The 25,993-nt window shown below is 56.4% G+C and overlaps 3 protein-coding genes across 6 annotated transcripts in view; all 3 read left to right on the forward strand.

The window, feature by feature from the left end:
• Positions 1-2,251: 2,251 nt before the first annotated feature.
• ZBTB12 (zinc finger and BTB domain containing 12) lies at positions 2,252-4,636 on the forward strand. The gene is made up of 2 exons (XM_012653681.1): positions 2,252-2,401; positions 2,915-4,636. Exon 2 carries the CDS (start codon positions 2,935-2,937, stop codon positions 4,312-4,314), a length of 1,380 nt encoding a protein of 459 aa, XP_012509135.1. The 5' UTR covers positions 2,252-2,401; positions 2,915-2,934; the 3' UTR covers positions 4,315-4,636.
• Positions 4,637-6,990: 2,354 nt separating this feature from the next.
• On the forward strand, positions 6,991-22,721 carry EHMT2 (euchromatic histone-lysine N-methyltransferase 2). Of its 4 annotated transcripts, none has more exons than XM_012653683.1 (27): positions 6,995-7,274; positions 7,372-7,590; positions 7,689-7,942; positions 10,343-10,427; positions 10,515-10,555; positions 10,684-10,836; positions 12,652-12,789; positions 12,902-13,016; positions 13,174-13,275; positions 13,495-13,643; positions 13,734-13,877; positions 13,964-14,199; positions 14,277-14,459; positions 14,553-14,635; positions 15,106-15,212; positions 15,296-15,418; positions 15,515-15,616; positions 17,186-17,290; positions 17,409-17,563; positions 17,648-17,815; positions 18,516-18,660; positions 19,026-19,103; positions 19,480-19,595; positions 19,676-19,762; positions 21,395-21,473; positions 21,637-21,812; positions 22,217-22,721. In XM_012653683.1, exons 1-27 carry the CDS (start codon positions 6,995-6,997, stop codon positions 22,395-22,397), a joined length of 3,804 nt encoding a protein of 1,267 aa, XP_012509137.1. In that variant the 3' UTR covers positions 22,398-22,721. The 4 variants fall into 4 exon arrangements, with proteins under 4 accessions (XP_012509138.1, XP_012509137.1, XP_012509139.1 ...); XM_012653685.1 differs by having other exon boundaries at positions 7,198-7,274; positions 10,684-10,767; XM_012653684.1 differs by lacking the exon at positions 13,174-13,275 and having other exon boundaries at positions 6,991-7,274.
• Positions 22,722-23,194: 473 nt separating this feature from the next.
• The window catches only part of SLC44A4 (solute carrier family 44, member 4), a 13,137-nt gene continuing 10,338 nt past the window's right edge, over positions 23,195-25,993 (forward strand). Inside the window, exons 1-2 of the mRNA XM_012653641.1 lie at positions 23,195-23,231; positions 24,970-25,018. Coding sequence (XP_012509095.1) covers positions 23,195-23,231; positions 24,970-25,018 — 86 coding nt within the window. The remainder of the gene's footprint in view (positions 23,232-24,969; positions 25,019-25,993) is intronic.

The following is a 25,993-nucleotide window of genomic DNA, read 5'->3' on the forward strand; positions in this document are numbered from 1 at the left end:
GGTGCAAGCCACGACATCCAGCTAATTTTTCCATTGTTAGGACTGAACCTGGTCAAGAACTATTTTTCCTATCTCATCTCTTCTTGTCTTCATTGCTAAACTTCCCAAAAGAGTAGTTCACATTCCAGCTGGGTGTGGTGGCTTGGGCCTGTAATCCTAGCACTCTGGGAGGCGGTGGCAGGAGGATTACTTGAGCTCAAGAGTTCAAGACCAGCCTGAGCAAGAGCAAGACCCCATCTCCACAAAAAATAGAAAAGTTAGCTAGGCGTGGTGGCACATACCTGTAGTCTCAGCTACCTGGGAGGCTGAGGCAGGAGGATCACTTGAGTCCAGGAGTTTGAGGTTGCTGTGAGCTACAATGATACCACTGCATTCTACCTGGGCAACAGAGACTGTCTGAAAAAAACAATTATTTTGAAAATTTCATGGTCTGTCTCCCAATTAGGCAAAGGAGAAAGGAGCTATTGTTTATTCAGCACCTACTGTATACCAGGCTCACTTAAACCATACACTAGCCCCGTGAGGAATCAGGCCCTTCAATTCAAAGATAAAGATGCTGTGATTCAGAGAAGGGCCCTTATTTAGTACAGAAATACGGCTTTGAGCCTAGGTGTGTGTGTGACACAAAAGCCTATGAGCTTCTTTGAATCTACATGGCCTGACTGTAGGTGATTCTACAAAGGTGATTTCTACAAAGAGGGCATTTCAGAATAGAAGGAATTAGGTGAGGGCATAAAAGTCAGACAATTTAAAAGGGAAAGGCAAAGCGTCAAGGCCCCACTTAAACAACTCCCCCCACACTACCCACAAACAGTACCCCTTGAGTTCAGGTATTCAATTTTAACTCAGGAACAAACCTTTATGGGTGGATGCTGACTGAGCCCAAGAGGAATGACTTCAACAATCAGTCATTTACTGCATGACTTTTATTTGCAAAACATAACCCACGACATAATTCTGGCACGAACAAGTTTACAATCTCATGGGGGAAATCAGATATTGAACACATAACATAGCAAGTAGCTTCATCAGAATTGAGATGTATGAACAATGCACTAGTCTCCTAGTGGACGTAACAAACAAATCCAATTAGGAGAAAATGTGGCATCTTCATCCAAACTTGGATGGGTGGGGAAGTGAGCGTAGGTATTAGGGGTGCGAGGAAGAGGCAAGGAAGGGACCAGCCTGCAAGGCGCTCGTAAGTGCTGACGGTGAAGCCGGTGAAGCCGTAGAGACTGCAGCTTGGTTTGGGAGCGACAGAGAAAGAGGGAGAGTTGAGGAGAGGTTCTGTTCAGGGCGTGGAGCCCTGATCTTGTCAGTCTGGAGGAGAGGTGAGGGATGGGGGGAAGGACCGGGTTCAGTGGAAAGATTAGAGTAGAATAGTACTAACGTAAATAATCGCGTAATTAGAAGAATTAGTCCTAGGATTAAATATATAGTAGAGGTGAAATGGGCAAGGTCATCGACAGAGCACGCAGAGACCGTTTGCCTTGGCAAGACATCAGGATTGATTCTAAGGGGAAGACGGGTGTGATTTTAAAGAGTTGTGACCTGGAGTGGAGAAAAGCTGAGGGCACTGGATCGTCTGGCTTTGGAGGAGGTGAAATCATATTTTAGGCTAGAAGCGCTGGGGTAGTTACCAGCTTCAGAAGAGTTGGAAAAGCCTGGAAGTGTGGCTGGAGGAACCCAGGACGTACCCAGCAGGGGGTGCGTGGGCAGCAGCGACTAACAGCCCTGATAGCCGCAGGGCGGTCTGGGACCCCGGGAGGGGCCGCGGCTGCACCCGGCGCCCCGCTCCGCACCATCCCAGGGAGCAGGTGGCAGCGCGACCGGCGGGAAGCGCGCGCTGCGGGATGCAGAGCGGGCGGGGCGCACGGGAGCGCGGGGCGGGCGGCGCCGCAGGCCGCCGGGAGTGGGGGCGGGCCCGAGCGAGCGGGCCTCGGCGCGGCACTTGGCACGCAGGCGCAGACTGGCCGCGGGGCCCGGAGGCACAGTGGAGGGGGAGCGAGAAAGAGGGGGATGTGGAACGTATTTCCGCTCTGGCGGACAAATAATCCCGGCCAAAGGGGAGGCAAGGCCATCCGGCCCTTTAACCGCGTGGGGGTGCTGGTGGAGAAAGGGGGGTTGGGAAAGGGGGATCCTGCTCCTTTAATTTCCTCCCCTCTTCCTCCTCCCCGAGTCCTCGCCGACGCCGCCGCGCGCGCGGGGCCTGGAACACACGGCACGAGCCGCCCCCGCCCCTCCCCCCTTACGCCCACGCGGAGCCGGCCCCGCGCGCGCGCCCTGTGCTCCCCCGCGCCTGCGCGCTGCCCAGGCCCTGCCCGTGTGTGGGGGGCGCCGCCGGCCCCGGGGGGGTGGGGAAAATAGGGGGGAAAAAAAACAGCGCGCGGAACCGGGCCAGGTGAGAGGCGCGTGCACTCAGGGTCGTGGGGCCGAGGGGGGGCGTGCCACGGAGCTCTGAGCGTGGGGGGGACGTGCACGATGCGTGCTGGCGGCGGGGGGAGGACGTGAAAGGCGCGTGCAAACGTGTAAAGGGGGGGCGGAGGAATGAGGCAGTGGGTAAAGGGGGCGGGGTGAGAAGAGCCTGCAAGCGGAGCCACCCTGGAATCCAGAGACCCAGGCCTTTGCTTCTCCCACCCCCTTTCTCCGTCCTTTCACCGTGGGCGCGCGGACTCGCCCCATCCTAGCGGGCTGCCGGCCTGGGGGGTGTGGACGCCGCTGCCCCGCCCCCGGGAACCACGCCTCCCTCCTCTCCGAGGGACAGCGCCTCCCCGGGGTTGGGGAAACTGAGGAAGGGGCCTGAAGACTGGGAGATCGGATGGGGGTGCTGGGCAAGAATGGGGACAAGGGTCCTGGAGCCTTGGCTTCTTGAAGCCAGAGACCTTTGTCTCTGACCAGTTTCCTTCCCAACCAGGGTTGCCCACCCCCGCCACAATGGCCTCTGGGGTGGAAGTCCTACGTTTCCAGCTGCCGGGCCATGAGGCCGCTACGCTGCGGAACATGAACCAGCTCCGGGCAGAGGAGCGGTTCTGCGACGTTACCATTGTGGCCGACAGCCTCAAGTTCCGAGGCCACAAGGTCATCCTGGCCGCCTGCTCGCCGTTCCTGCGGGACCAGTTCCTGCTGAACCCCAGCTCTGAGCTGCAGGTCTCCCTGATGCACAGTGCACGCATTGTGGCTGACCTGCTCCTCTCCTGCTACACGGGGGCTCTGGAATTCGCTGTCAGGGACATCGTCAACTATCTGACGGCCGCCTCCTACCTGCAGATGGAGCACGTGGTGGAGAAATGCCGGAATGCCCTCAGCCAGTTCATTGAGCCCAAAATAGGCCTCAAAGAGGATGGGGTCAGCGAGGCTAGCCTTGTGAGCAGTGTCAGTGCCACCAAGTCCCTCCTCCCTCCAGCCAGGACCCCAAAGCCAGCCCCCAAACCCCCACCCCCACCTCCTCTACCCCCTCCACTCCTGCGGCCAGTGAAGCTGGAGTTCCCACTGGATGAGGACCTGGAGCTGAAGGCAGAGGAGGAGGACGAAGATGAGGACGAGGATGTGTCTGACATCTGCATCGTCAAGGTGGAGTCAGCGCTGGAGGTGGCTCACCGGCTCAAACCCCCTGGAGGCTTGGGAGGGGGTCTGGGAATTGGAGGCTCCGCCGGCAGCCATCTTGGGGAGCTAGCCCAGAGCAGTGTGCCCCCCAGCACTGTAGCCCCACCGCAGGGTGTGGTGAAGGCCTGCTACAGCTTGTCGGAGGACGCAGAAGGGGAGGGCCTGCTGTTGATTCCCGGAGGCCGGGCTAGTGTGGGGGCCACCTCGGGCCTGGTGGAAGCGGCAGCGGTGGCCATGGCTGCCCGGGGGGCGGGGGGCAGCCTGGGGGCGGGGGGTAGCCGAGGACCCCTGCCTGGGGGCTTTTCGGGTGGAAACCCCTTGAAGAACATCAAGTGCACCAAGTGCCCGGAAGTGTTCCAGGGCGTGGAGAAGCTGGTCTTCCACATGCGGGCACAGCACTTCATCTTCATGTGCCCTCGCTGCGGCAAGCAGTTCAACCACAGCAGCAACCTCAACCGCCACATGAACGTGCACCGCGGCGTCAAGTCACACTCCTGCGGCATCTGCGGCAAGTGCTTCACGCAGAAGTCCACACTGCACGACCACCTCAACCTGCACTCGGGAGCGCGGCCCTATCGCTGCTCCTACTGCGACGTGCGCTTCGCCCACAAGCCTGCCATTAGGCGGCACCTCAAGGAGCAACACGGAAAGACCACAGCCGAGAACGTGCTGGAGGCCAGTGTGGCCGAGATCAACGTCCTCATCCGCTAGCCGGGCAGGCGTGGAGGCCAGGAGGCTGGGGTCCCTGGGCGGGGTGGGAAGAGGGCTCTTTGGCCCAGGAGAATGGGGGGGATGAGGGGGGATAGGGCAGAAAGGTAGAGTGGGGAGCCTCAGCAGACACACACATCCTGAGGGAGGGAGGAAGATTTCCTTGGAGAGAACACTCTGCCTCTTCAGAGTGGAAGAAAAGGATGGAGCCAGGGACAGCGTTTCTTGAGAAGGCCACGGGAATGCGGGGTCCCAAAGAAAGATTTTCTTCTCTTAGAGGTGCATGTATATGTGGAGGGAGGGGAAAGGGTCCTATAGAAAAGGGAAAACAAAGACTGGGAAATGTTTTATTCCTGTCTAAGGCTGCCCATGGGGAGGTTCTGACATTTCTCGAGGTAAGAATGGTGGGTGGGTGGGTGGGAATAGGGAGGGTATGTGGCAGGAGGCAGCTTAGGTGCTCCTGCTTAGAATAGATGCTCGGTAGGGGGGAAAGATTACTGAGTCCCACAAAAGGAAGGGGGAGACAGTTCTTGCATGCTGGGGAAATGGGACTGTGGATACAAGGCTCACCGAAACTTGAGGGAGAACAAAGGTGCCAGGTAAGAGAATGTGGAGGTGAGCATCCTGGGTAGATATTGGGAAGTGGGGGTACAATAGCAAGAACAATGAATAGATGTGGGGTGGGGGGAGGGCACTTAGAAGAAAGAACACAAGAAAGGCTGTTGGCAGGGGAGAGGAGTAGAGACTTATACAGTATTTTTTAAGAAAACAAAACGTATTTTTTAGGATTTTTTCTGGAGTTTGGGGTTTTAGTTTTTCTGCTTTTGTTTTCCACAAAATAAAAAAAAAAACTTTTTTTTCTTTATACTCTGGCAACTGCGTGTATATGACTGTCCCTCTATACTAGACAGCCTCTCCCTCTCGTGCTGTGTGCTCAATACCTAGAGGTCACAACTCATGCAGGTCCCATGCCTGAAGAAGCCCAGCTCTGAACACTGAAAGAGAATGTGACAAGTGAGCTCCTCTGACTAGGGACATCCCCCTCCCCCAGTTCTGCAACCTCAACAACTAGCAAGATACCTCATAGCACAACTCATGCCAATACATACGAACTGCTCCTCTATCTGAGAGGTTTGGTATCAGTGCTAGGGATGAGCTACAAGTGGCCAATGTGCCCACGGAAATTGTAAGCTGGAATCTGTGTTTGAGCATTTTTTGTCTGGGAGAAATGGTTCATGTCTTGGGAAAGCTGAAAACCGCTACATTTGGGTGAGGGTGTGGGAAAGACTACAATTCCCAGAAAGCTCTGGAATAGTTACCCAAAGAGAACTACAGTTCCCAGAAGGCCTTGAATTGGCCTCAGGTGCCCTACCTGACAGTGTCAAATGCGGTTTGTGAAATCATAACAGATATTCGCCAAATTCTGACCGTGTGATACCTAAGGGGACGGTATCCTAAATACGGTATCAAGGTTGTATATCTTGGTGTGTATCATTCATACTTAAAACTGTCAGCTAGGCCATGACCCACGAGTGCCTGTGCTTGTAAAGTGTTTGGCAAAAACACTACTTACTGCAGTGTCACCAGACAGTAATGACGCTCGGGCCCCTGGGCTTACCTGGATCCCTAAGGCGTAGCGGCGTAACACCCCGGGCATAAATAGAAGAGACATTTAGCCCCAGGTTTTCAATAGGGGACGCTGCTCCAGGGGACATGAAGCAGCATGCTAGAACCAGCCAGGAAAAAAGGTGTCCCGTGCGCGTCCCTATCGCCCCCTTTTTGCTCGTTAGAGAGGCGAGGCCAAAACTGAGGCCTCTATCTGGTGACCCAGAAACTAGAAAGGCAGAAAAGCAACCAGAGGCGGGATAAGCACAAGCGGGCCGGAGGAAGTACAGCCACTGCCGAGACCGAGAGCCAGAGGTTTAGATGCTCTGCTTGTTACCTAAAACCGGGTGGGGATGGAGAAGCCACACCTGGCCCCAGGCGTGCCTCGCCCTCCGTTCCCTGCAGAGAAGAGGCCAGGAAGGACAGGAATTCTCCCCTGTAGTCCCCAGCTTAGGACAGCCACAGTCACCTCGGAGGACGCTCTCGGGGGAAAATGGCCAGAAAGCGTGTAGCGGCTCCTTTAAGGCTCCTCCTCGCCCGCCCACCCTCGCTCACGTGACCCGGGGCGGCCGCGCGCCGGCTCGGCCCCCCGCGCAAGCGGCGATGGCGGCGGCGGCGGGAGCTGCAGCGGCGGCGGCCGCCGAGGTGCGGAAGGGGAGGGGGAGAGGCGGGTGCATGCCCGCGCGCGTGCCCGGGGGAAGCGCGCACCCGTGCAATGCTCCGGGGGTGCAACGGGGCCGGGGGGCCCGGGCGGGACTTGCAGCAATCCGGGGGGCCAGCACCGGGGGCGGATGAGGGGACCAGGGGGTGGGAGGTGGGGGGAGTGGGCACGGAGGCGCGCGTGCAGCCGCCGGCTGCCCCTGAGTGGGCGGTGGGCGCCGGGGCCCCAGGATCACGCGCAAGGGGCACGAGGGGCCGTCCACCGGGCTGGGGGGCAGCGGGTGCTGGAGGGGTTGGTGCCCGGGGTCCCCGCGGCCTGGGGGACAAAGGGGGAGCGGCGCGTGCAGCCGGGAGGAGGGGGCGGGGCCGGGGCGCAGAGGCCCCGCCCCCTCCCCCTCCTTTCCTCTCGGCCCCAGAGATGCGGGGTCTACCGAGAGGGCGGGGGCTGATGCGAGCCCGGGGGAGGGGTCGTGCGGCCCCTCCAGGCAGCCGAGGCCGCGGAAGGGGGGGCCCCCACAGAGGAAGAGGTAGGCCCCGGAGCCTACTCTCTCTTCCCAGGGCCCAGGCATCCTGGGCCCCCCAACTGCCTACTGGGCTGACCAGCCCTCCTGTTCCTTGTCGCCCCTCCCAGGGGGAGGCCCCCGCTGAGATGGGGGCGCTGCTGCTGGAGAAGGAGACCAGAGGAGCCCCTGAGAGAGGTGAGTGCAGCAGAAACAGGCCCAGTTGGACCTTCACCTCCCCTAATACAGGATCCCCTGAGCCTGTAGACCCTGAACTTTTTCTCTTCCTCTACAGTTCATGGCTCTTTGGGGGACAACCCTCATAGTGAGGAGACCCTGCCCAAGGCCAACCCTGACTCCCTGGAGCCTACTGGACCCTCATCTCCAGCCTCTGTCACTGTCACCGTTGGCGATGAGGGGGCTGACACCCCTGTAGGGGCTATACCGCTCATTGGAGATGAACCCGGGACTCTCGAGGGAGATGGGGACCTCCATGGAGGCCGGATCCTGCTGGGTGAGAGGCTGGGGAGTCTAGGGGTGTGGTGGGGGAGACTTCCGACTTCACCTTCCTTCTTATCTTGCCTTCTGCCTGCCTGCCTGTCTGTTTTGTAGGCCATGCCACAAAGTCATTCCCTTCTTCCCCCAGCAAGGGGGGTGCCTGTCCTAGCCGGGCCAAGATGTCAATGACGGGGGCTGGAAAATCACCTCCATCAGTCCAGAGTTTGGCTATGAGGCTGCTGAGTATGCCTGGGGCCCAGGGAACTGCATCAGCAGGGCCTGAACCCCCTCCAGCCACCAGCAGCCCAGAGGGGCAGCCCAAGGTCCACCGAGCCCGCAAAACCATGTCCAAACCAGGGAATGGACAGGTGAGGATTTAGGGAGTGGGGTGGGAGAGATTGGGGTAATCAACCATAAACCCCTGGTGGGCTTTTTTACAGTTTAATTTCTGGCCTCTTCTAATCTATTCCCACCTTCACATATTTAACCAAGGGAATACTGTGTCAGGTATCAGGCTGGCCTTAATCTGTGAACCAACAGATAGGGTCCTGTCTCCCTGGAGTTTACATTCTTGGGGTAAGGGTGGTGAAAGTAGAAATTACAGATGTTAAAGAGTTAATAATATAGTTGATGTCTTAGTGACTCTTACGATAATGACTAAGTGCAGGAATTTCAAATCACTCTTCTTTTCTACCTCCAAGCAAGCCCTGGGGGAATTTTTTCATCCTTTCTTTGAAACTGCCTCCACTCCATTGGTTACGTTTTTGCTGGCTATCCAAACAGGGAGGGAAATGACAGAGGAGGGGAATGACAAAGGCCCAGAATCCCTGACAAGGTTTTAGGGCTCTTGGTGTCATATCTATTGTCAACCTAAAGGAAAACACTGAGGCAAACTCAGTATAAGTAGAGGGTTCATCTGGGTCAAGTTTGAGGACTACAACCTGGGAGCAAGTTAGGTTATATGGCAGCTTCCACTCCCGTTAGCTGCAGTTACAGATATGTTTCTAAAGGAAAAGGAGAGGCAGTTCCTAAGTTGTTTGCCAATAATTTACATTAAAATAGCATAAGCTAGGCCGGGCAAGGTGGCTCACGCCTGTAATCCTAGCACTCTGGGAGGCCGAGGGGGGTGGATTGCTCAAGGTCAGGAGTTCGAGACCAGCCTGAGCAAGAGCGAGACCCCATCTCTACTAAGAATAGAAAGAAATCATTTGGACAACTAAAAATCTATATAGAAAAAATTAGCCGGGCACGGTGGCGTATGTCTGTAGTCCCAGCTACTCGGGAGGCTGAGGCAGTAGGATTGCTGAGCCCAGGAGTTTGAGGTTGCTGTGAGCTAGGCTGACGCCACGGCACTCTACTCCGGGCAACAGAGTGAGACTCTGTCTCAAAAAAAATAAAAATAAAAATAAAAAAATAATAAAATAACATAAGATATTGATTGGCTATACATTGTTCTTTGTATCACAAATTTTGGGAACTTGAAGATAAAGGATGAGGTAGCACAGCTAGTGGGAACAAAAGGCCTTTAAACAGTTGCCTATGTGGGAGTGGGCCTGGGCATGACCCAAGTCTCATACTCTCTTCTCTGGGGCATATCACATGACTCAGACTACTAAGCTGTGTTTTTTCTGATTATGATAAAGTTTCATTTCTAAATTAGGTACAGTAAGAAATTAACAATAACTAATAATAAAATAGCACAAGTATAATGATACGCCAGCATCACTGAGAAACTACAGGTAAGGGGGGCTACTGTAACATAAAATTTACCATCTAAGCCATTTTTAAATGGACAGTTTAGGGCCGGGCACGGTGGCTCACGCCTGTAATCCTAACACTTTGAGAGGCCAGGGTGGGAGGATTGTTCGAGGCCAGGAGTTTGAGGTTGCTGTGAGCTACGATGATGCCACTGCACTCCAGCTTGGGCAACAGAGTGAGACCCTGTCTCCAAAAAAAAAAAAGTAGGGGAGGAGCGGGGACAAGAGCAACATACGTGACCTGAACATCTGTACCCCATGATATGCAGAAATTAAAAAAAAAAAAAAGTATACCAGCTAAAGTATACCAGATAGTAGTATTAAATACTGTCATAATGTTGTATAACCATCAATCTCCAGAGCCTTTTCATCTTGTAAAACCGAAGCTCTGTACCTATTAAACAATAACTCTTCATTCCCCTCCCCTCATCCCCCAGCCCCTGGCAATGACCTTTCCTTTTCATCTCTGAATTTGACTACTTTAAGTACCTCATTCATATAAGTGGAATCATACAATGTTTGTCATTTTGTGACTGGCTTATTTCACATGGCATAATGTCTCCGCGGTTTATCCCTGTAGCATGTCAGAGTTCCCTTTTTATTGCTGAATAATATTCCACTGTATGTAGCACATTTTGCTGATTGATTCATCAGTGGCACTTGGACGGCTGCCACGTTTTAACTATTGTGAGTAACGCTGCTATGACAACATTGCATATGAAGGTCCTTTAGCTTTGCTGAGTTTGTTTTCTCATCTGTAAAATGGATGAGAAAACAACCCTTTCTACGCAGTTGCGAAGATGAGTGTTATGTGTGGGGCCTGCTTGACATACCCCCTGGGGGAATGGGGGAACAGTAGGTGTTCTTCCTGCTGCTTTCTGGTTACTGGAGCTTCAGATGGCATTTTTGAGGGTGTGGCGCACCACCTCACCTCCACTCGGGACTGCAGGCTAAGCCAGGCAGAACTGTAGGTGCTCTCTGATCCTAAGTGTGCTCCCTCTTGGCCCCCAGCCACCGGTCCCTGAGAAGCGGCCCCCTGAAGTGCAGCATTTCCGCATGAGTGATGACGTCCACTCTCTGGGGAAGGTGACCGCAGGTCAGTCCCACCTCTCATGCCCCGTGGCTTACTGTAGCCTATCCTGAGGGCTTAGAGTCCAGGCCTCATTCCTTTCTTTCCTTGCAGACGTGGCCAAAAGAAGGAAGCTGAACTCGGGAGCTGGACTGGTGAGCTTGCGGGGCAGGGCCTCCCCCGGGGGCTGCTCCTAGGGAGCCTAGGCACTGGCCCGCATCCTGCGTTCCGGAGAAATGGGTGGAGAGTGCCGGTGGCCTCAATTTTTCTGATCTTTTTCTAGTCGGAGGAGTTGGGTTCTGCCCGGGGTTCAGAAGTGACCGTGCAGAAGGGGAACCCTGGGCCCCTGGAGGAGTGGGAGACAGTGGTAGGTGACGACTTCAGCCTCTACTACGATTCCTACTCTGTGGACGAGCGCGTGGACTCTGACAGCAAGGTGAGGGCCAGCCTGCCCTCCTGTCAGCCCTCCCCCAGGCCCGGGGCTCTCCAGCCTCCCCTAGTCCCTCCCTTTTTCTCTTTCTTTCCTTTATATCTTCTGAACACCCACTAATTCACTGCCCTATGCTGTCTGGGACTTGTTTCCAGTGTGCGCTCCTGCCTGTTCCATCCCTTGCCCCTTTCCACAGAAGTAGCCATGGCCCAGCACTTTGGATTTATTGTCCCTTTTTTTTTTTCTTTTGAGACAGAGTCTCGCTCTGTTGCCCGGGCTAGAGTGCCGTGGCGTCAGCCTAGGTCACAGCAACCTCAAACTCCTGGGCTCAAGCGATCCTCCTGCCTCAGCCTCCCAAGTAGCTGGGACTACAGGCACGTGCCACCATGCCTGGCTAATTTTTTCTGTATATTTTTAGTTGTCCAGCTAATTTCTTTCTATTTTTAGTAGAGATGGGGTCTCACTCTTGCTCAGGCTGGTCTTGAACTCCTGAGCTCAAACAATCCATCCGCCTCAGCCTCCCAGAGTGCTAGGATTACAGGCGTGAGCCACCCTGCCTGGCCTCTTGTCCCCTTTTTTTTAAACATACGTTTTGCCATTTATATAAAATTCAAAAGCATCTCATTTTGTTGTTTTATTTGTTGTTTTCTTGCTTACTCACCTTGCCCTTTGTTTGGTTTTATCTCGTATGTTTGTCTGCAGTATAATGTTTAGTCTTGCTGGTTTTGCTTTTTATTTAACGCTGTATCAGGGAAGCTTTCAGTCATCCACTCAAGAGTAAAACAGCGAGCCCCCGTGTACCCATCACCCAGCTCCAACCATTGTTAATCCACAGCTGGTCTTGACCCATCTCTACCCTTCACACACACCCCCAGTGGATTGTTCTAAAGCAAATCCCAGACATCTGTATCATTTTACCTAGAAACGTTTCCATACATAATCTCTAAATATAAGGCCTCTTTTTAACATCAATGCATTACTATTTTCACACCTAAAAAGTACTTCCTAATACCATCTAATAACCTGTCAGTCTTCACACTTCCTCAATTGTTCATGAATGGGTTTTTATCAAATCCAAATGAGGTCCACACATTGATTTGATTGACATGTGTCTCAGGTCTCTCTTGGTGTTTAGGTTTCCCTGTCTCCTAAAAACATTTTTCCTCCCCATTTATTTGTTAAAGAAACCAGGTCAGTTGCCCTACAGAATTTCTCATATTTAGAAGTTGGCCGATTGGGTGGGGATTGACATGTTCCTCTCTGCCCAGTATTTCTTGTAAACTGATAGATCTAGAAGCATGATCAGCTTCGGGTTCCAAGAAGACTTGACAGTGGGCACGTGTGCTTCTGATTGCATTGCGTTAGGATGCGAAGAGCACCTGGTCATTCTTCTTCTTAGTGATGTCAAGATTGACCAATGGGTTTAGGTGATGACAGCCTGATGCCTTCGTTATAAAGTTCCTCATTAGCTTTTCATCTAGTGGTCTTAGCAGCCATCGGTAGTCTTGCCTATCTGTGAACTTCATAAAATGGGCATTGAACTATATGTTTATCTTCTGCAACTTGCTTTTTTTTTTATTTAATATTATGTTGCCAAGACCCATATACATTGTTGTAGCTTCAGCACCTTTTCACTGCTGTCTAATATTCCACGCATCCTCTCTTTACCCCGCCCCTTGCCTCCTCTCCTGCCCACACTCACCTTCTACAGGGAGCCACGCCTGGGTGGCGGCGGCGGCGATGGTGGTGGTGGTTTTTTCCTTTATTTATGTCACTGTCTGAGTCCTGGGGGTTGGATATGTCCTGCTCTGCCTCTCTCAGTCTGAAGTTGAAGCTCTGGCTGAACAACTGAGTGAAGAGGAGGAGGAAGAAGAGGAAGAAGAAGAGGAGGAGGAGGAAGAGGAAGAAGAGGAGGAGGAAGAGGAGGAAGATGAGGAGTCAGGGAATCAGTCAGATCGGGTAAGAGTGGGTGGCATCTCCAGAGGAGTGGGGACTGTGGGACTGGAGGTCTGAGTCCTGGAGAGATGGCAGGGGGCGGGGCAAGGTCCCTAAGTCTCTTCCTCCTCTTCAGAGTGGTTCCAGTGGGCGGCGCAAGGCCAAGAAGAAATGGCGAAAGGACAGCCCCTGGGTGAAGCCTTCTCGGAAACGGCGGAAGCGGGAGCCTCCACGGGCCAAGGAACCTCGAGGTGAGGAGGCTCCTCTGTTTTTGCATCCCCTTATCCAGTCCCCTCCTAGCCCGGAGAGCGCGCACGTACACACACGCTCACGCATGTCCACCCGCACGTACCCACTCGTCCAGGCACCTGTGAGCTCGCACTCTCACCCTCTCTGTCTCTGTGTCAGGAGTGAATGGTGTGGGCTCCTCAGGCCCCAGTGAGTACATGGAGGTCCCTCTGGGGTCCCTGGAGCTGCCCAGCGAGGGGACCCTCTCCCCCAACCACGCTGGTAATTGCCAATTGCTGGGACAGGGAGCCACTAGGGGGCGCCCTCAGGGCAGGAGGGAAAGGGGAGGAGGGGAACCCTGCCAGAGCCAGAGTGTCTGTGGCCAGGCTTTGGGGGTTCTGGAGCATGGAGGGAGAGGTAGGGCGGGAGCGAGAGGACCCGCCAGGGATCCAGCCGGTGAGGGGCAGAGCCCTCTTCAGCTCCCTTTTTCCTCCGTCCAAGGGGTGTCCAATGACACATCTTCGCTGGAGACCGAGCGCGGGTTTGAGGAGTTGCCCCTCTGCAGCTGTCGCATGGAGGCGCCCAAGATCGACCGCATCAGCGAGAGAGCGGGGCACAAGTGCATGGCCACCGAGAGTGTGGACGGAGAGGTGGGCCGTGGGCCGGTGGGAGATGTGCAGGGGATCCAGCCCTGGGCCCCAGCCTCACCCTCTCTTCCTGCCCATCCTCACTGCCTGCAGCTGTTGGGCTGCAATGCCGCGATCCTCAAGCGGGAGACCATGAGGCCATCCAGCCGTGTGGCACTGATGGTGCTCTGCGAGACCCACCGCGCCCGCATGGTCAAGCACCACTGCTGCCCCGGCTGCGGCTACTTCTGTACAGCGGTAAGTCACCAGTGGGGCAGAGGGTTGGTGTTCCCCATAGGGGAGGAGGCCCTGTGAGCCTGACTATGTCCTTTCCCTGCCCCCAGGGCACCTTCCTGGAGTGCCACCCCGACTTCCGTGTGGCCCACCGCTTCCATAAGGCCTGTGTCTCCCAGCTGAATGGCATGGTCTTTTGTCCCCACTGTGGAGAAGATGCTTCCGAGGCCCAGGAGGTGACCATCCCCCGGGGTGATGGGGTAACCCCACCAGCCGGCACTGCAGCGCCTGCGCCCCCACCCCTGGCCCAGGATGCCCCTGGGAGAGCGGACACTTCCCAGCCCAGGTACAGCACCCCCTTCTCTTCTGTCTGTTCCCTGCCCCATCCCTATCTCCCCAAGACATCAGTACCTTCTCCTACAGCGCCCGGATGCGAGGGCACGGGGAGCCTCGGCGCCCACCCTGTGATCCCCTGACTGACACCATCGACAGCTCGGGGCCATCCCTGACCCTGCCTAATGGGGGCTGCCTCTCAGCCGTGGGGCTGCCGCTGGGCCCAGGCCGGGAGGCCCTGGAAAAGGCCCTGGTCATCCAGGAGTCAGAGAGGTGAGTCAGGGGCTGCTCTCAGGCACGGCGGAGCAGTGCCGAGGCTGAGGCTGGAATCTGAGCGCCACCTCCTCTCCCTCCCTCCCGTGGCAGGCGGAAGAAGCTCCGTTTCCACCCCCGGCAGCTGTACCTGTCGGTGAAGCAGGGGGAGCTGCAGAAGGTGATCCTGATGCTGTGTGAGTGCCGCCCCTTCATCCAGCACGCCTCGGCTGAGCACCGACTGTGTCCCAGGCACCGGGCTCGGGGCCAGCAGTGCAGTCCTGAAGGACTTAGTGTGGCGGGAGAAAGGCACACACAGCCAGTCACCACGGAGACAGTGGTGACTCACAGGTGCTGGGTACTGTTCTGAGTGCTCACACACATTAACCCACTGAGGCCTTACCAGCGCGAAGGCACAAAGAAGAGGTTGAGTGGCAGTGTGTGGTGGAACCGAGGGCGGGGCCGGGGTTGAGCCCAGGCAGAGCTGGTGCTCTGGACCCCCGCCCTCCGATCAGTGCTGTGGTGGAGGCGAGCGCAGAGGATGCCCAAGAGGGGCTCCTGACCTGGCTGGGGCCCTGAGAAGCCTTCCTGGAGGAAGTGCCACCCGCCCCCTAGCTTGCTTACCGCTTATCCCTCCCTCTCCCCGTGTGGCGGGCTCTCCCTGCAGTGGACAACCTGGACCCCAACTTCCAGAGCGACCAGCAGAGCAAGCGCACACCCCTGCACGCGGCCGCCCAGAAGGGTTCCGTGGAGATCTGCCACGTGCTGCTGCAGGTAAGCACGGCCCGGCCCTCTGCCTCAGACCCCTCCCCTGCCCAGCGCCTCCCCGGTGCCAGCCCTCCTGCCCCTCCTCACAGGCTGGAGCCAACATCAATGCAGTGGACAAACAGCAGCGGACGCCACTGATGGAGGCCGTGGTGAACAACCACCTTGAGGTGGCCCGCTACATGGTGCAGCGTGGCGGCTGCGTCTACAGCAAGGTGCGTCAGCCAGGCAGGCAGCCGGGAGTGGCCCCGGGAGTCAGGGACCAGCTGTGGGGTGCCAGCCAGAGGGCTCATCTGCCCGTGTCTCCTCAGGAAGAGGACGGCTCCACCTGTCTCCACCATGCGGCCAAAATCGGGAACTTAGAGATGGTCAGCCTGCTGCTCGGCACAGGACAGGTGGACGTCAACGCCCAGGTCAGCGCCCGCGCAGCTCTCCCGGGTCCCTGGCGCCGGGTTCCGCGGCCAGCCCCAGGCCTGGGGCCCCTTTCTCCTTCATCGGACCCCTGACCCGTTCACTCTGTCACACCTTTCCTGTCCGTCCCTACCTTTCTTCGTCTTCATCTGTATTTCTCCTCACTGTTTTCTTTTTGTCGCATCTTTCTCTTTATCAGTTTACAGAATAACCGGTTCCTGCCTCAATCTCTGAAAGTGTCCACAGAGGTTTTTTCATTAACTGTTGAGTTTTTGTAGGTTATATGTGTTTTATTCTGTTACTGACGTTCTTCTTGGTTTTTGAATTGTTCCATCTTTGTCCAGGAGAAGCCCCTTATAGTAGGACCCTGTGGCCTTTGAGAGTATCTTGATCTTTCAGCAGATTTCTCTAGGAAACTCTCATTCCTTTACGTGGGAAACACTTTTTACAGCGTGTAATCTACGTACCTAGCAGTGTTTATTGCTATTGGGTTGTCACTGCGTCTAGGACTTTTGAGTAGGCAGGCTGAGGAAATGTGTTTTTCTGTCTTGTATTTGTAAGAGACAGAGGTCTTGCTGTGTTGCCCAGGCTGAAGTGCAGTGGCAGTTCACAGGCGTGATCAGAGCGTACTGCAGCCTTGAAATCCCGGGCCCAAGCGATCCTCCTGCCTCAACCTCCTGAGTAGCTGGGACTATAAATGTACACCACAGCACCCAGCCCCTTCTGGATTTTTTTTTTTGAGACAGTGTCTATTGCCCTGGGTAGAGTGCTGCAATGTCTTCATAGCTTCTGCAACCGCAAACTCCTGGGCCCAAGCGATCCTCCTGCCTCAGCCTCCCAAGTAGCTGGGACTATAGGCGCATACCACCACGCCCAGCTAATTTTTCTGTTTTTTGTAGAGACGGGTCTCACTCTTGCACAGGCTGGTCTCCAACTCCTGACCTGAAGCAATCCTCCTGCCTCGGCCTCCCAGAGTGCCAGGATTACAGGCGTGAGCCACCGCAGCCAGCCTGTGGTTTTTATTTATTTATTTATTTTCTGTGTTTTACTTTTTGTTTTGTTTTGTTTTGTTTTATGACAAGGCCTCGCTCTGGTACCCAGGCTAGAGTGCTGGGACTCACAGGTACATGCCACCACCCCCAGCTAAATTTTTTTTTTTTTTGGACACAGAGCTTCACTGTGTTGCTCAGGCTGGTCTTGAACTCCTGGCCTCACTCGATCCTTCCACCTTGGCCTCCCAAAGTGCTAGGATTACAGGTGTGAGCCACCATGCCCAGCTACTTATTATATTTTTTTTTTCCTCAGACACAAGGAAACACCTGGCTGCATTTTTTAGAAAGAGGAAAATTACTAACCTCATTCTCTCCACAGCCTAGGGCCAATAGGCACTGTTTAGTCCCGTTTTATAGATGAGGAAAATGAGACCCAGAGACATTAGGTGGCTTGCCCAGGGTCCCACAGCTTGTGGGTGGTGGAGCCAGGAGTCACACTCCAAGTCTGGCTCCAGCCATGTGCTGCTTCCGTGAGGAGGGCCAGCTGCCCGCCCTCCCTCACTCCCTTCCTACCCACAGGACAGCGGGGGGTGGACGCCCATCATCTGGGCTGCAGAACACAAGCACATTGAGGTGATCCGCATGCTGCTGACACGGGGTGCCGACGTCACCCTCACTGACAATGTGAGTGGGAGTTCAGATGGGGTTGGGAGGAGGACGGCCCCAGGCCCCTGAACAAGGGGGAGGCTGAATACCAGGGCTTAGCTGCCTGCACCCCGTCCCTTCCCTCCTACCTCCACAGGAGGAAAACATCTGCCTGCACTGGGCCTCCTTCACCGGCAGCGCTGCCATCGCTGAGGTCCTCCTGAATGCCCGCTGTGACCTCCATGCCGTCAACTACCATGGAGACACGCCCCTGCACATCGCGGCCCGGGAGAGCTACCACGACTGCGTGCTGTGAGCCCCACCCCACGCCCGCACCCCTTTCCCCGCCTCTCATAGCCCCAGACCCCACACGTGGGTGTCCTGTCCCCTGCCAAGGTTGTTCCTGTCACGTGGCGCCAACCCTGAGCTGCGGAACAAGGAGGGAGACACAGCGTGGGACCTGACTCCCGAGCGCTCCGACGTGTGGTTTGCGCTCCAGCTCAACCGCAAGCTCCGGCTCGGGGTGGGAAACCGAGCCATCCGCACTGAGAAGATCATCTGCCGGTGAGATTTGCCTCCCCCGCCGCCCCAGGAACCCAGAACTGCTACCTGCCCCTCGCTAGGCCCCATTGCATCCCCATAGTATCCCCCAAACCCTCCCCTTTCCCCACTAGGATTGCCAGGTACAGCAAATAAAAATAGAAGATAGACACCCAGTTAACTGGCATTTCAGATAAATAACGCGAACTGTTTTCATGTAAGAATGTCTAGTGCCACTGGGCGCGGTGGCTCACACTTGTAATCCTAGCACTTGGGGAGGCCAAGGCAGGAGGATCACTTGAGGCCAGAGGTTCAGACCAGCCTGAGCAAGAGCGAGACCCCATCTCTACAAAAAACAGAAAAAATTAGCCAAATGTGATGGCAGGTGCATGTAGTCCCAGGTACTCAGGAGGCTGAGGCAGAAGGATCACTTGAGCCCAGGAGTCTGAGGTTGCTGTGAGCTAGGCTGACGCCACTACACTCTAGCACAGGCAACAGAGTGAGTCCCTGTCTCAAAAAAGAATGGGGACATACTTATACTGAAAAGTTATTTGTTATTTATTAAAATTCAAATATAACTGACCTGCATTTTATCTGGCAACCCTACTCCCCTGAGCCCCATCCCTTCCCCATGCCCAGGCTCCTCCCCAGCTCTCTCCTTGCTCTAGGGGAGCCCCTCACCCCCTGCTCTAGGCCCCCAGCCATGACTCCCCCTTTTCTTTAGGGATGTGGCTCGGGGCTATGAGAACGTGCCCATTCCCTGCGTCAACGGTGTGGACGGGGAGCCCTGCCCCGAGGATTACAAGTATATCTCCGAGAACTGCGAGACGTCCACCATGAACATTGACCGCAACATCACCCACCTGCAGGTGAGTGGGGGGCCTTGGGCCTTCCCAGAAGAGCTGCCAAGTACAGTTGGGAAAGTCGTGGACCAGCAGGGGCATCTGGCCAAGGGAATGGGGGCTGAGAGGGAGTCCTGGCAAGGGGTTGCATCCACCCAGGGGAAGGAGTCCTTTCTCTGGGTCACATTAAGGTATCATATGAGCTCATGGTAGCCCTGGGGACTCCCCCATCAGCAACATACTGATTTCCTGTCACTTTGGGACCATCACCACCCATTGTCCTAAAACATGGACCCAAGGAAGGACAGTGGTTGGGGGTTCGGGGAGCCCGAGAGTTGAGGAGCCAAGACCAATGCTGGGGGTTGAGCTGACGCTCTGCCTCCTTGCCCCAGCACTGCACGTGTGTGGACGACTGCTCTAGCTCCAACTGCTTGTGCGGCCAGCTCAGCATCCGGTGCTGGTATGACAAGGTACGTGCCCCTCGCCTGGCCAGTGATGCTTGGCCACTCCTTGAGGGCAGCTAGCCCCACGCCAACTGCCTGGGACCTGGTCTCACCTCCTGCCCTGTGGGGGAAGTGACAGAGAGGACAGGAAAGACTTAGGGATTTCTGGGATGCTGCCAGGACAGCGATGAGCCTGTGCCCAGGACCATGCAAATCAAGGGTGATGCTCATGTTTCCTGTTCCCTGATCACAGAGCTTATGTCCCCCCCCGCCCCCGCACCATCCTCCTTGTCTCTCTGTTGGAGTCAGCAGTGGATTTTTCTATGGAGTCTTGGGGTTCCTGGGCAGCTGAGATACCCCCACCCCAGAGAAACCACTGTCCTCCTCTCGCTTCACACCCCAGGATGGGCGGCTGCTCCAGGAATTTAACAAGATCGAGCCCCCCCTGATTTTTGAGTGTAACCAGGCTTGCTCCTGCTGGAGAAACTGCAAGAACCGCGTTGTGCAGAGCGGCATCAAGTGAGGCCCCCCACCCACCTCCTCTGCCTTTCCCCCTGTGCTTTTCCTCCCTCCAACAGCATCCTCTCTCCCTCCCCCAGGGTACGGCTGCAGCTCTACAGAACAGCCAAGATGGGCTGGGGGGTCCGCGCCCTGCAGACCATCCCCCAGGGGACTTTCATCTGCGAGTGAGTTGCCAGGGGGTGCCTTGACACCTGGGGAGAGGAACGCACAGCCTCCTGAGTCGTGTCTCTCTTCCTGCCCACTCTCCCGCCAGATTCCTCTGACCCCCACCCCTAAAGCCGAGGTCCCCGCCTGCCTCCACTGCCCAGACCACAGAGCCTGTCTCCCCTCCCTCCCATCTCCACGTGTTTCTGAGCTGTGCACCCTCTCCCCACCCTTACTTTCCGGGGGAAGCACCAGTCTTGGAGACAGACAGGCCTGGGTTTGAGCCTTGCTCTGCTGCTGGGTGTCCTGGCGAAGTTACTTGACCTCTTTGAGCCTTGTTTTTCTTCTCCGTGAGATGGAGGCGACAACAGTTACCTTTCTGTCCACCTCTGAGGCCTGTCCCTCTCCCTCAGTCCTTTCTCTGCCCAGCATCTGTAATCTCCCCCTTTCTCCTGGCTCCTGCCTCATGGCCCTCAAACTCACCCAGCTCTCCTTTTGCCTTTAAAAACAAACCAGCCCAGCCAGGCGCGGTGGCTCATGCCTGTAATCCTAGCTCTCTGGGAGGCCGAGGCGGGCGGATTGTTTGAGCTCAGGAGTTCGAGACCAGCCTGAGCAAGAGTGAGACCTCGTCTCTACTAAAATTAGAAAGAAATTAATTGGACAACTAAAAATATATAGAAAAAATTAGCCGGGCATGGTGGCGCATGCCTGTAGTCCCAGCCACTCGGGAGGCTGAGGCAGGAGGATCGCTTGAGCCCAGGAGTTTGAGGTTGCTGTGAGCTAGGATGACGCCACGGCACTCTAGCCCAGGCAACACAGTGAGACTCTGTCTCAAAAAAAAAAAAAAAAAAACAAACCAGCCCTTTAGCCCCATTTGCCTGTCCAAGGGGCCTTCTAGTTTCTCATCTCTCCACCATGTCGTCTCTCAACTTGTCAGACAAGTGGCCCCTTCCTGCTGCGCCTCAGCTTCCCCACCATCTACCCACTGCCTGTCCCTGCCAAAATCAGCCTCTGCCCCCGTCTGCTGACGCTGCCTCTCCCCGGCCATGCCCACCCCAGCACCTGCTCCGTGTGTCTTGGTCTTCATTCTCCTGGCTTCTGCTCACCCCCCGTTAGACAACTGGCTCCTCTTCCCCTGCTGCTGTCCAGATGTGGGTGTCCCCAGCCCCTGCTCATGCCCTGAGCTTCTCTGTGGCTCCTGCTCTTCCTGTAGCCCTGGCCCCTCTGGTCCTTCCCTACAGCACCTACCCCGCCGGGTGGCTCCTAGTACACAAACCTCCCTGTGTCTAAACCCAAACAAATGTCCCCCACAAGCCGCCTGCCCCTGGACGTCAGTCCCCTTAACCACACAGGCTCGGCTTCGAGGCTGGAACGCTGCCCTTTAACTTCCCCAGGCCGCTTCCCCAGGCCTTCCCTCGCCCACACCTGCCAGCCCTGCCCGTCGCTCCAGCTGGCAGGATTGTGCCCTGTGTTGTCCCTCACGTGCCTGTGTCTCCACATTCCCCTCCTGATCTTCTCCTCTGGGCCCACTATGCCCTGAGGTCTGGGAGGTTCGTGGACAGTGACAGAGCGGTTGACGAGTAGAGAAGAGGGTTCCAGGGGCTTGTGAGGAGAGACCCTGCTCACCTGCAGAACAACTTCCTGTCCCACAGGTATGTCGGGGAGCTGATCTCCGATGCCGAGGCTGATGTGAGAGAGGATGATTCTTACCTCTTTGACCTAGACAACAAGGTGGGCAGGGGTCCCCCTTCCCCCTGCTCCCAGTGGCTGGGTTTCTGGAGCCCCCCTGGGAGGTCAGCAGATGGGAACCTGGGAGGAGGGACTGGTCAGAGTGGGGAGGTAGGCCAGCCGGGCAGGGCAGGGGTGGACGTGAAGAGGGACGCCCCACCCTCAGGATGGAGAGGTGTACTGCATCGATGCCCGTTACTACGGCAACATCAGCCGCTTCATCAACCACCTGTGTGACCCCAACATCATTCCTGTCCGCGTCTTCATGCTGCACCAAGACCTGCGATTTCCGCGCATCGCCTTCTTCAGTTCCCGAGACATCCGGACTGGGGAGGAGCTAGGGTGAGACTACAGGGGCTCTGCTGGGGGTGGGGGACGCAGCGAGTGTGGGACCTGACGGCTGCAGAGTGCCTGGTTTCCGAGCATGGATTAGAGCGAGCTTCTCAGTGTTCAGTGTACGTCGAAGTCCCCTGGACAGCGTGTTGCAACGAAACATCCTGAGCCTCTCTGTGAGATTCTGATTCAATAGGTTTGGGATGGGGCCAAGTGTCTGTGTTTCTGAGAAGTTGCCAGGCGATGCTGAAGCTGCAAGTTCATAGAACATATTGATACGAGGGCTTAGAACCCATCTGGAGAAGATGGGGGTGGGTGCCTGCGTCCCTCCTAGGGAGTGGGATCCACAGGGTCTTTGGGGTGGGCTTTGGGCAACTGAGTACAGGTCCCACAAGCTCCTGTGCTCCTGGCAGGTTTGACTATGGCGACCGCTTCTGGGACATCAAAAGCAAATACTTCACCTGCCAGTGTGGCTCTGAGAAGTGCAAGCATTCAGCTGAAGCCATTGCCCTGGAACAGAGCCGCCTGGCCCGCCTGGACCCCCACCCCGAGCTGCTGCCCGAGCTCGGCTCGCTACCCCCAGTCAACACCTGAGAGTGGACCACAGGCTCTTCTCCCCACCTGGATGGCCACCAGCTCAGCAGCCTCCTCTGCCACTTGCTGCCCACAGCCCACCCTGGGGGTGCTGCCGTCTTCTCTCCCCACCACCCCTTCACACATTCCTCAACCAGAGACCCCAGCCGGGCCCTGGAGGTCTGACAGCCCCTCTCTCCCAGAGCTGGCTCCTCCCTGGAAGGGCGGCTTCAGGGCTGGCCACCACCCGCCCCCCACCCTCGGCTGAAGTTTGATGAATTGAAATCGGGCCTCCATGCCAACTGGTTTCTTTGGTTCTCAATAAATGTTGGGTTTGGTAATAAACTGGGTGACTGTTATGTTGGGGTGGGGAGGAAGCGACAGCCAGAGGGAATGTGGGTCCAAGGGCCAGAGCAGGGGCAGATGTGGCTGCTATGGACAGCCGTCCAGTGGGGGGAGGCTTGTGAGGGACCGAGTTCAGCAGGGGCTGGTCAAGGGCTTAAGTAAAGGCAAATTTTGACACTGAATCTTTGGCGGGTGGAGAGTGTGCCACAGTTGAGGCAGTTTGTGAGATGACGGAGCGTTTTCCTATCAGTGTGGCAGGTGCTTCACGCTGTGGTCTGCAGCCTGGGCAAGCAGCCCCTGGGCCCTTGTCCCAGGCTGAAGTGTCCCGGCTGGCTGGGCACAGAGTTGAGAAGAAGGAACTAGAGTGTGTCGGGGACCACAGAAGGGGGTGGGGCTGTGACGTGGGAGAGGGCGGGGCAGGTGGCAGGTGAGACGCCAGGTCTCCCGGCTCCAATCACTCCGGAGACTGAGCCATGGGGGGAAAGAAGGACGAGGACAAGGCGGCCTTCGGTGAGGCTGGGGGCAGAGGCCCTGACCCTGTGAGGGAGGGGAGGCCCCGTGCTGTGGGAATGGTGGCTGAGGCTGGCTCCAGGGAGAGGAAATAAGGAGAGTCCTGGGTCCCCAAGGGGAGGGCCTGGGAAACAGGAGCCTCCGGAAGGAAGGAGCCAGGGTCTGGGGAGTAGGATGGGGCTGGGACTGGGAGCCATTGCTGGGAGCCTTTCGGGAGTGCAGCTGAGGTCTGCGTGTGAAGAGGTGGGGCTGGGGTCCCTTGGAGGGGTGGGGGACTTTGGGCCTGGACTCTGGGTCCCTGAGGGCTGGGTCCTGGGAAGCAAAGCCTGGAAGGCGGGCAGGGTTGGGGTCCTGAGCAGGGAATGGGCCTGTGGGCTGGGAGCGCACATGCTGCAGAGCCTGCAGGGGGCAAGGCTGGAGTCCTGCTGAGGAAGAGTCTAGCCTGGACTCTGGGTCCCTGAGGGGGAAAGCTGGGGGTGGCCCTCCTGCCGGGGTCTCTGTGAAGAGTGGCAGCAGGAGTGGGCTCTGCTGGGGTCCCTGTGAGGAGCTGAGGCTGAGGGTCTCCCTCGGGTCTCTGGGCAGTAAGGAGTGAGAGCCAGTGTGGAGGCGCAGGCAGGACCTTCTGGGGTTCCTGGGAAGGGTGAGGCCTGAGCGGAGAGAGGGCAGGGAGCCGGTATCCAGAATGTCTGAGGAATAGGGGTCCGAGAAGAGGGTTGAGGACCAGCCTCGGATGGGGTGGGGGACCTGCCTGCAGAGGCCCTTTAGGGTTTGGGCGTCTGAGCTCCTGGTCTGGAGTGGTGGGACCCTGAGGGAGGTGGCTCCTCGGGGCAGGGCTGTAGTCCCTTAGGGCCTTGGGGAATGGGCAGCAAGGACTCCTAAGTAGACTTCCTGCAGCAGCTTTGAGTCAATGATTGACCTCGTGTCCATAAGCCATTGAGGGACAGAGTCCAGAGCACCTGGGAGCGTGGACCCCACCCCACCCCTTCCCGCCCTTGGCGGTGCCCACAGGACCCTGGCGGCCTGGCCCCACCTCCTCCCTGTGTGTACTCAGGGAGGACCAGGAACAGGATGCGTCCACAATCTCAATGGCCAGGCTCAGGTGTCACCCTGACTGCCCGCCCAGAGCCTGGCGGTGGCCCAGGGACTGAGGTTCCTCCAGAATGGGGGTCTGCAGGGGCCCCCTTCCTCCCCAGGCTCTGCAGGGGTTGGCACCTTGGGCTCCAGTTTCTTTCCCATGGCCTTGGGCCAGAGGGTGGAGATAGGGCCTGGGGCAGAGGAGGGGAGGGGCTGTGACCTCCCTGAGGGACTTGGGGATCTGTGTGGCCCCTGGACAGGGCATGGGGGGGGGGAGGGATGAGGATGAGGGAGTGAGAGCCGCTGAGACACAGAGTCCCACATTCCAGCTGGTGGGAGACTGAGGAGAAGTGGGGCAGGGTGGGGCAGGGCACCAAGGCCATTTCCCAGGCTGACAGCCTTGAGGTGTGAGCAGGAAACTGTAAAGGGCCCCCTTCCCCTCCTGCCAGGGCTGCCAGGGCGGAGTTCGCAGTGAGCCTCGAGCTGCTGTCCTGCAGAGCCTCCCTTCCTTGTTCCCCAGTGTTTCCTCCTGCCAGTCCTGCCCCAGTCCATTTTCCCGCAAACACCTGAGGCCTGGGGAGGATCCTGGGGTGGAAGGATTTGGAAGGACAGGATATGGGGAGAAAGGCTCCTCATTTTCCACACTCCTCCCCACTCCCCTCAGGGAAGCCAGTCAAATACGACCCCTCCTTTCGAGGCCCCATCAAGAACAGGTGAGTTCTGGGCTCTGCTCTGGGGGGGTGGGGGGGAGTCTTATATTTGCTTCGTATTTGCTGAAATATTAGTAAGAAACTTGTGAAAAAGAAATCTCAGCTGAGCACGGTGGCTCATGCCTATAATCCCAGCACTTTGAGAGGCCAAGGCAGGAGGATTGCTTGAGGCTAGGAGTTCGAGACCAGCTTGAGCAACATAGCAAGACCCCTGTCCCTACAAAAAGTAGAAAAAATAGTCAGGCGTGGTGACATGTGCATGTCCCAGCTATTCAGGAGGCTGAGGAAGGAGGATCACTTGAGCCCAGGAGTTTGAAGCTTTGTAAGCTATTATGACACCACTGCACTCCAGCCTGAGTGACAGAGTGAGACCCTGTCTCAAAAAAAAAAAAAAAAATAGAAACTCACAGGAAAGAAAAGAAAACCTGTCCTGGGAGGGTGGTGCCCTGGAGGGATTGTTGTGTCTATAGGGGAACCAGGGGGCTTCCTGGTGCTGGGGATGTTCTGTTTCTTGACTTGGGTGCTGACTACGTAAGTTTGCGCGTTTTGGGAGAACTTACAGAGCTGAGCACTTAGAGTTGTGCGCTTTTCTGTCTTATACTTCAGAAGAAAGGTTACCCACCCAGAGAAAGGTATTCTAAATAAAACCTACTGGGCCAGGCGCGGTGGCTCACATAATCCTAGCACTCTGGGAGGCCAAGGCGGGAGGATCATTTGAGCTCAGGAGTTCGAGACCAACCTGAGCAAGAGCAAGAGCCGTCTCTACTAAAAAAAAAAAAAAAAAGAAAAAAAAAAAGAAAGAAATTAGCTGAACAACTAAAAATATATAGAAAAAGTTAGCTGGGCATGGTGGCGCATGCTTGTAGTCCCAGCTACTCAGGAGGCTGAGGCAGTAGGATTGCTTGAGCCCAGGAGTTTGAGGTTGCTGTGAGCTAGGCTGACGCCATGGCACTCTAGCCCGGGCAACAAAGTGAGACT

Source organism: Propithecus coquereli, unplaced genomic scaffold (genome assembly GCF_000956105.1).
Source record: "Propithecus coquereli isolate 6110/MARCELLA unplaced genomic scaffold, Pcoq_1.0 Scaffold426, whole genome shotgun sequence".
NCBI classification, from domain to species: domain Eukaryota; kingdom Metazoa; phylum Chordata; class Mammalia; order Primates; family Indriidae; genus Propithecus; species Propithecus coquereli.

Coding starts and splice junctions, on each gene's coding strand:
- ZBTB12 (XM_012653681.1), top strand. CDS start 2,935: ATGGCCTCTGGGGTGGAAGTCCTACGTTTCCAGCTGCCGGGCCATGAG.
- EHMT2 (XM_012653683.1), top strand. CDS start 6,995: ATGCGGGGTCTACCGAGAGGGCGGGGGCTGATGCGAGCCCGGGGGAGG. Junction 18,661..19,025: donor GCAACATCACCCACCTGCAG/GTGAGTGGGGGG, acceptor TCCTTGCCCCAG/CACTGCACGTGTGTGGACGA. Junction 21,474..21,636: donor TCTTTGACCTAGACAACAAG/GTGGGCAGGGGT, acceptor CCCCACCCTCAG/GATGGAGAGGTGTACTGCAT.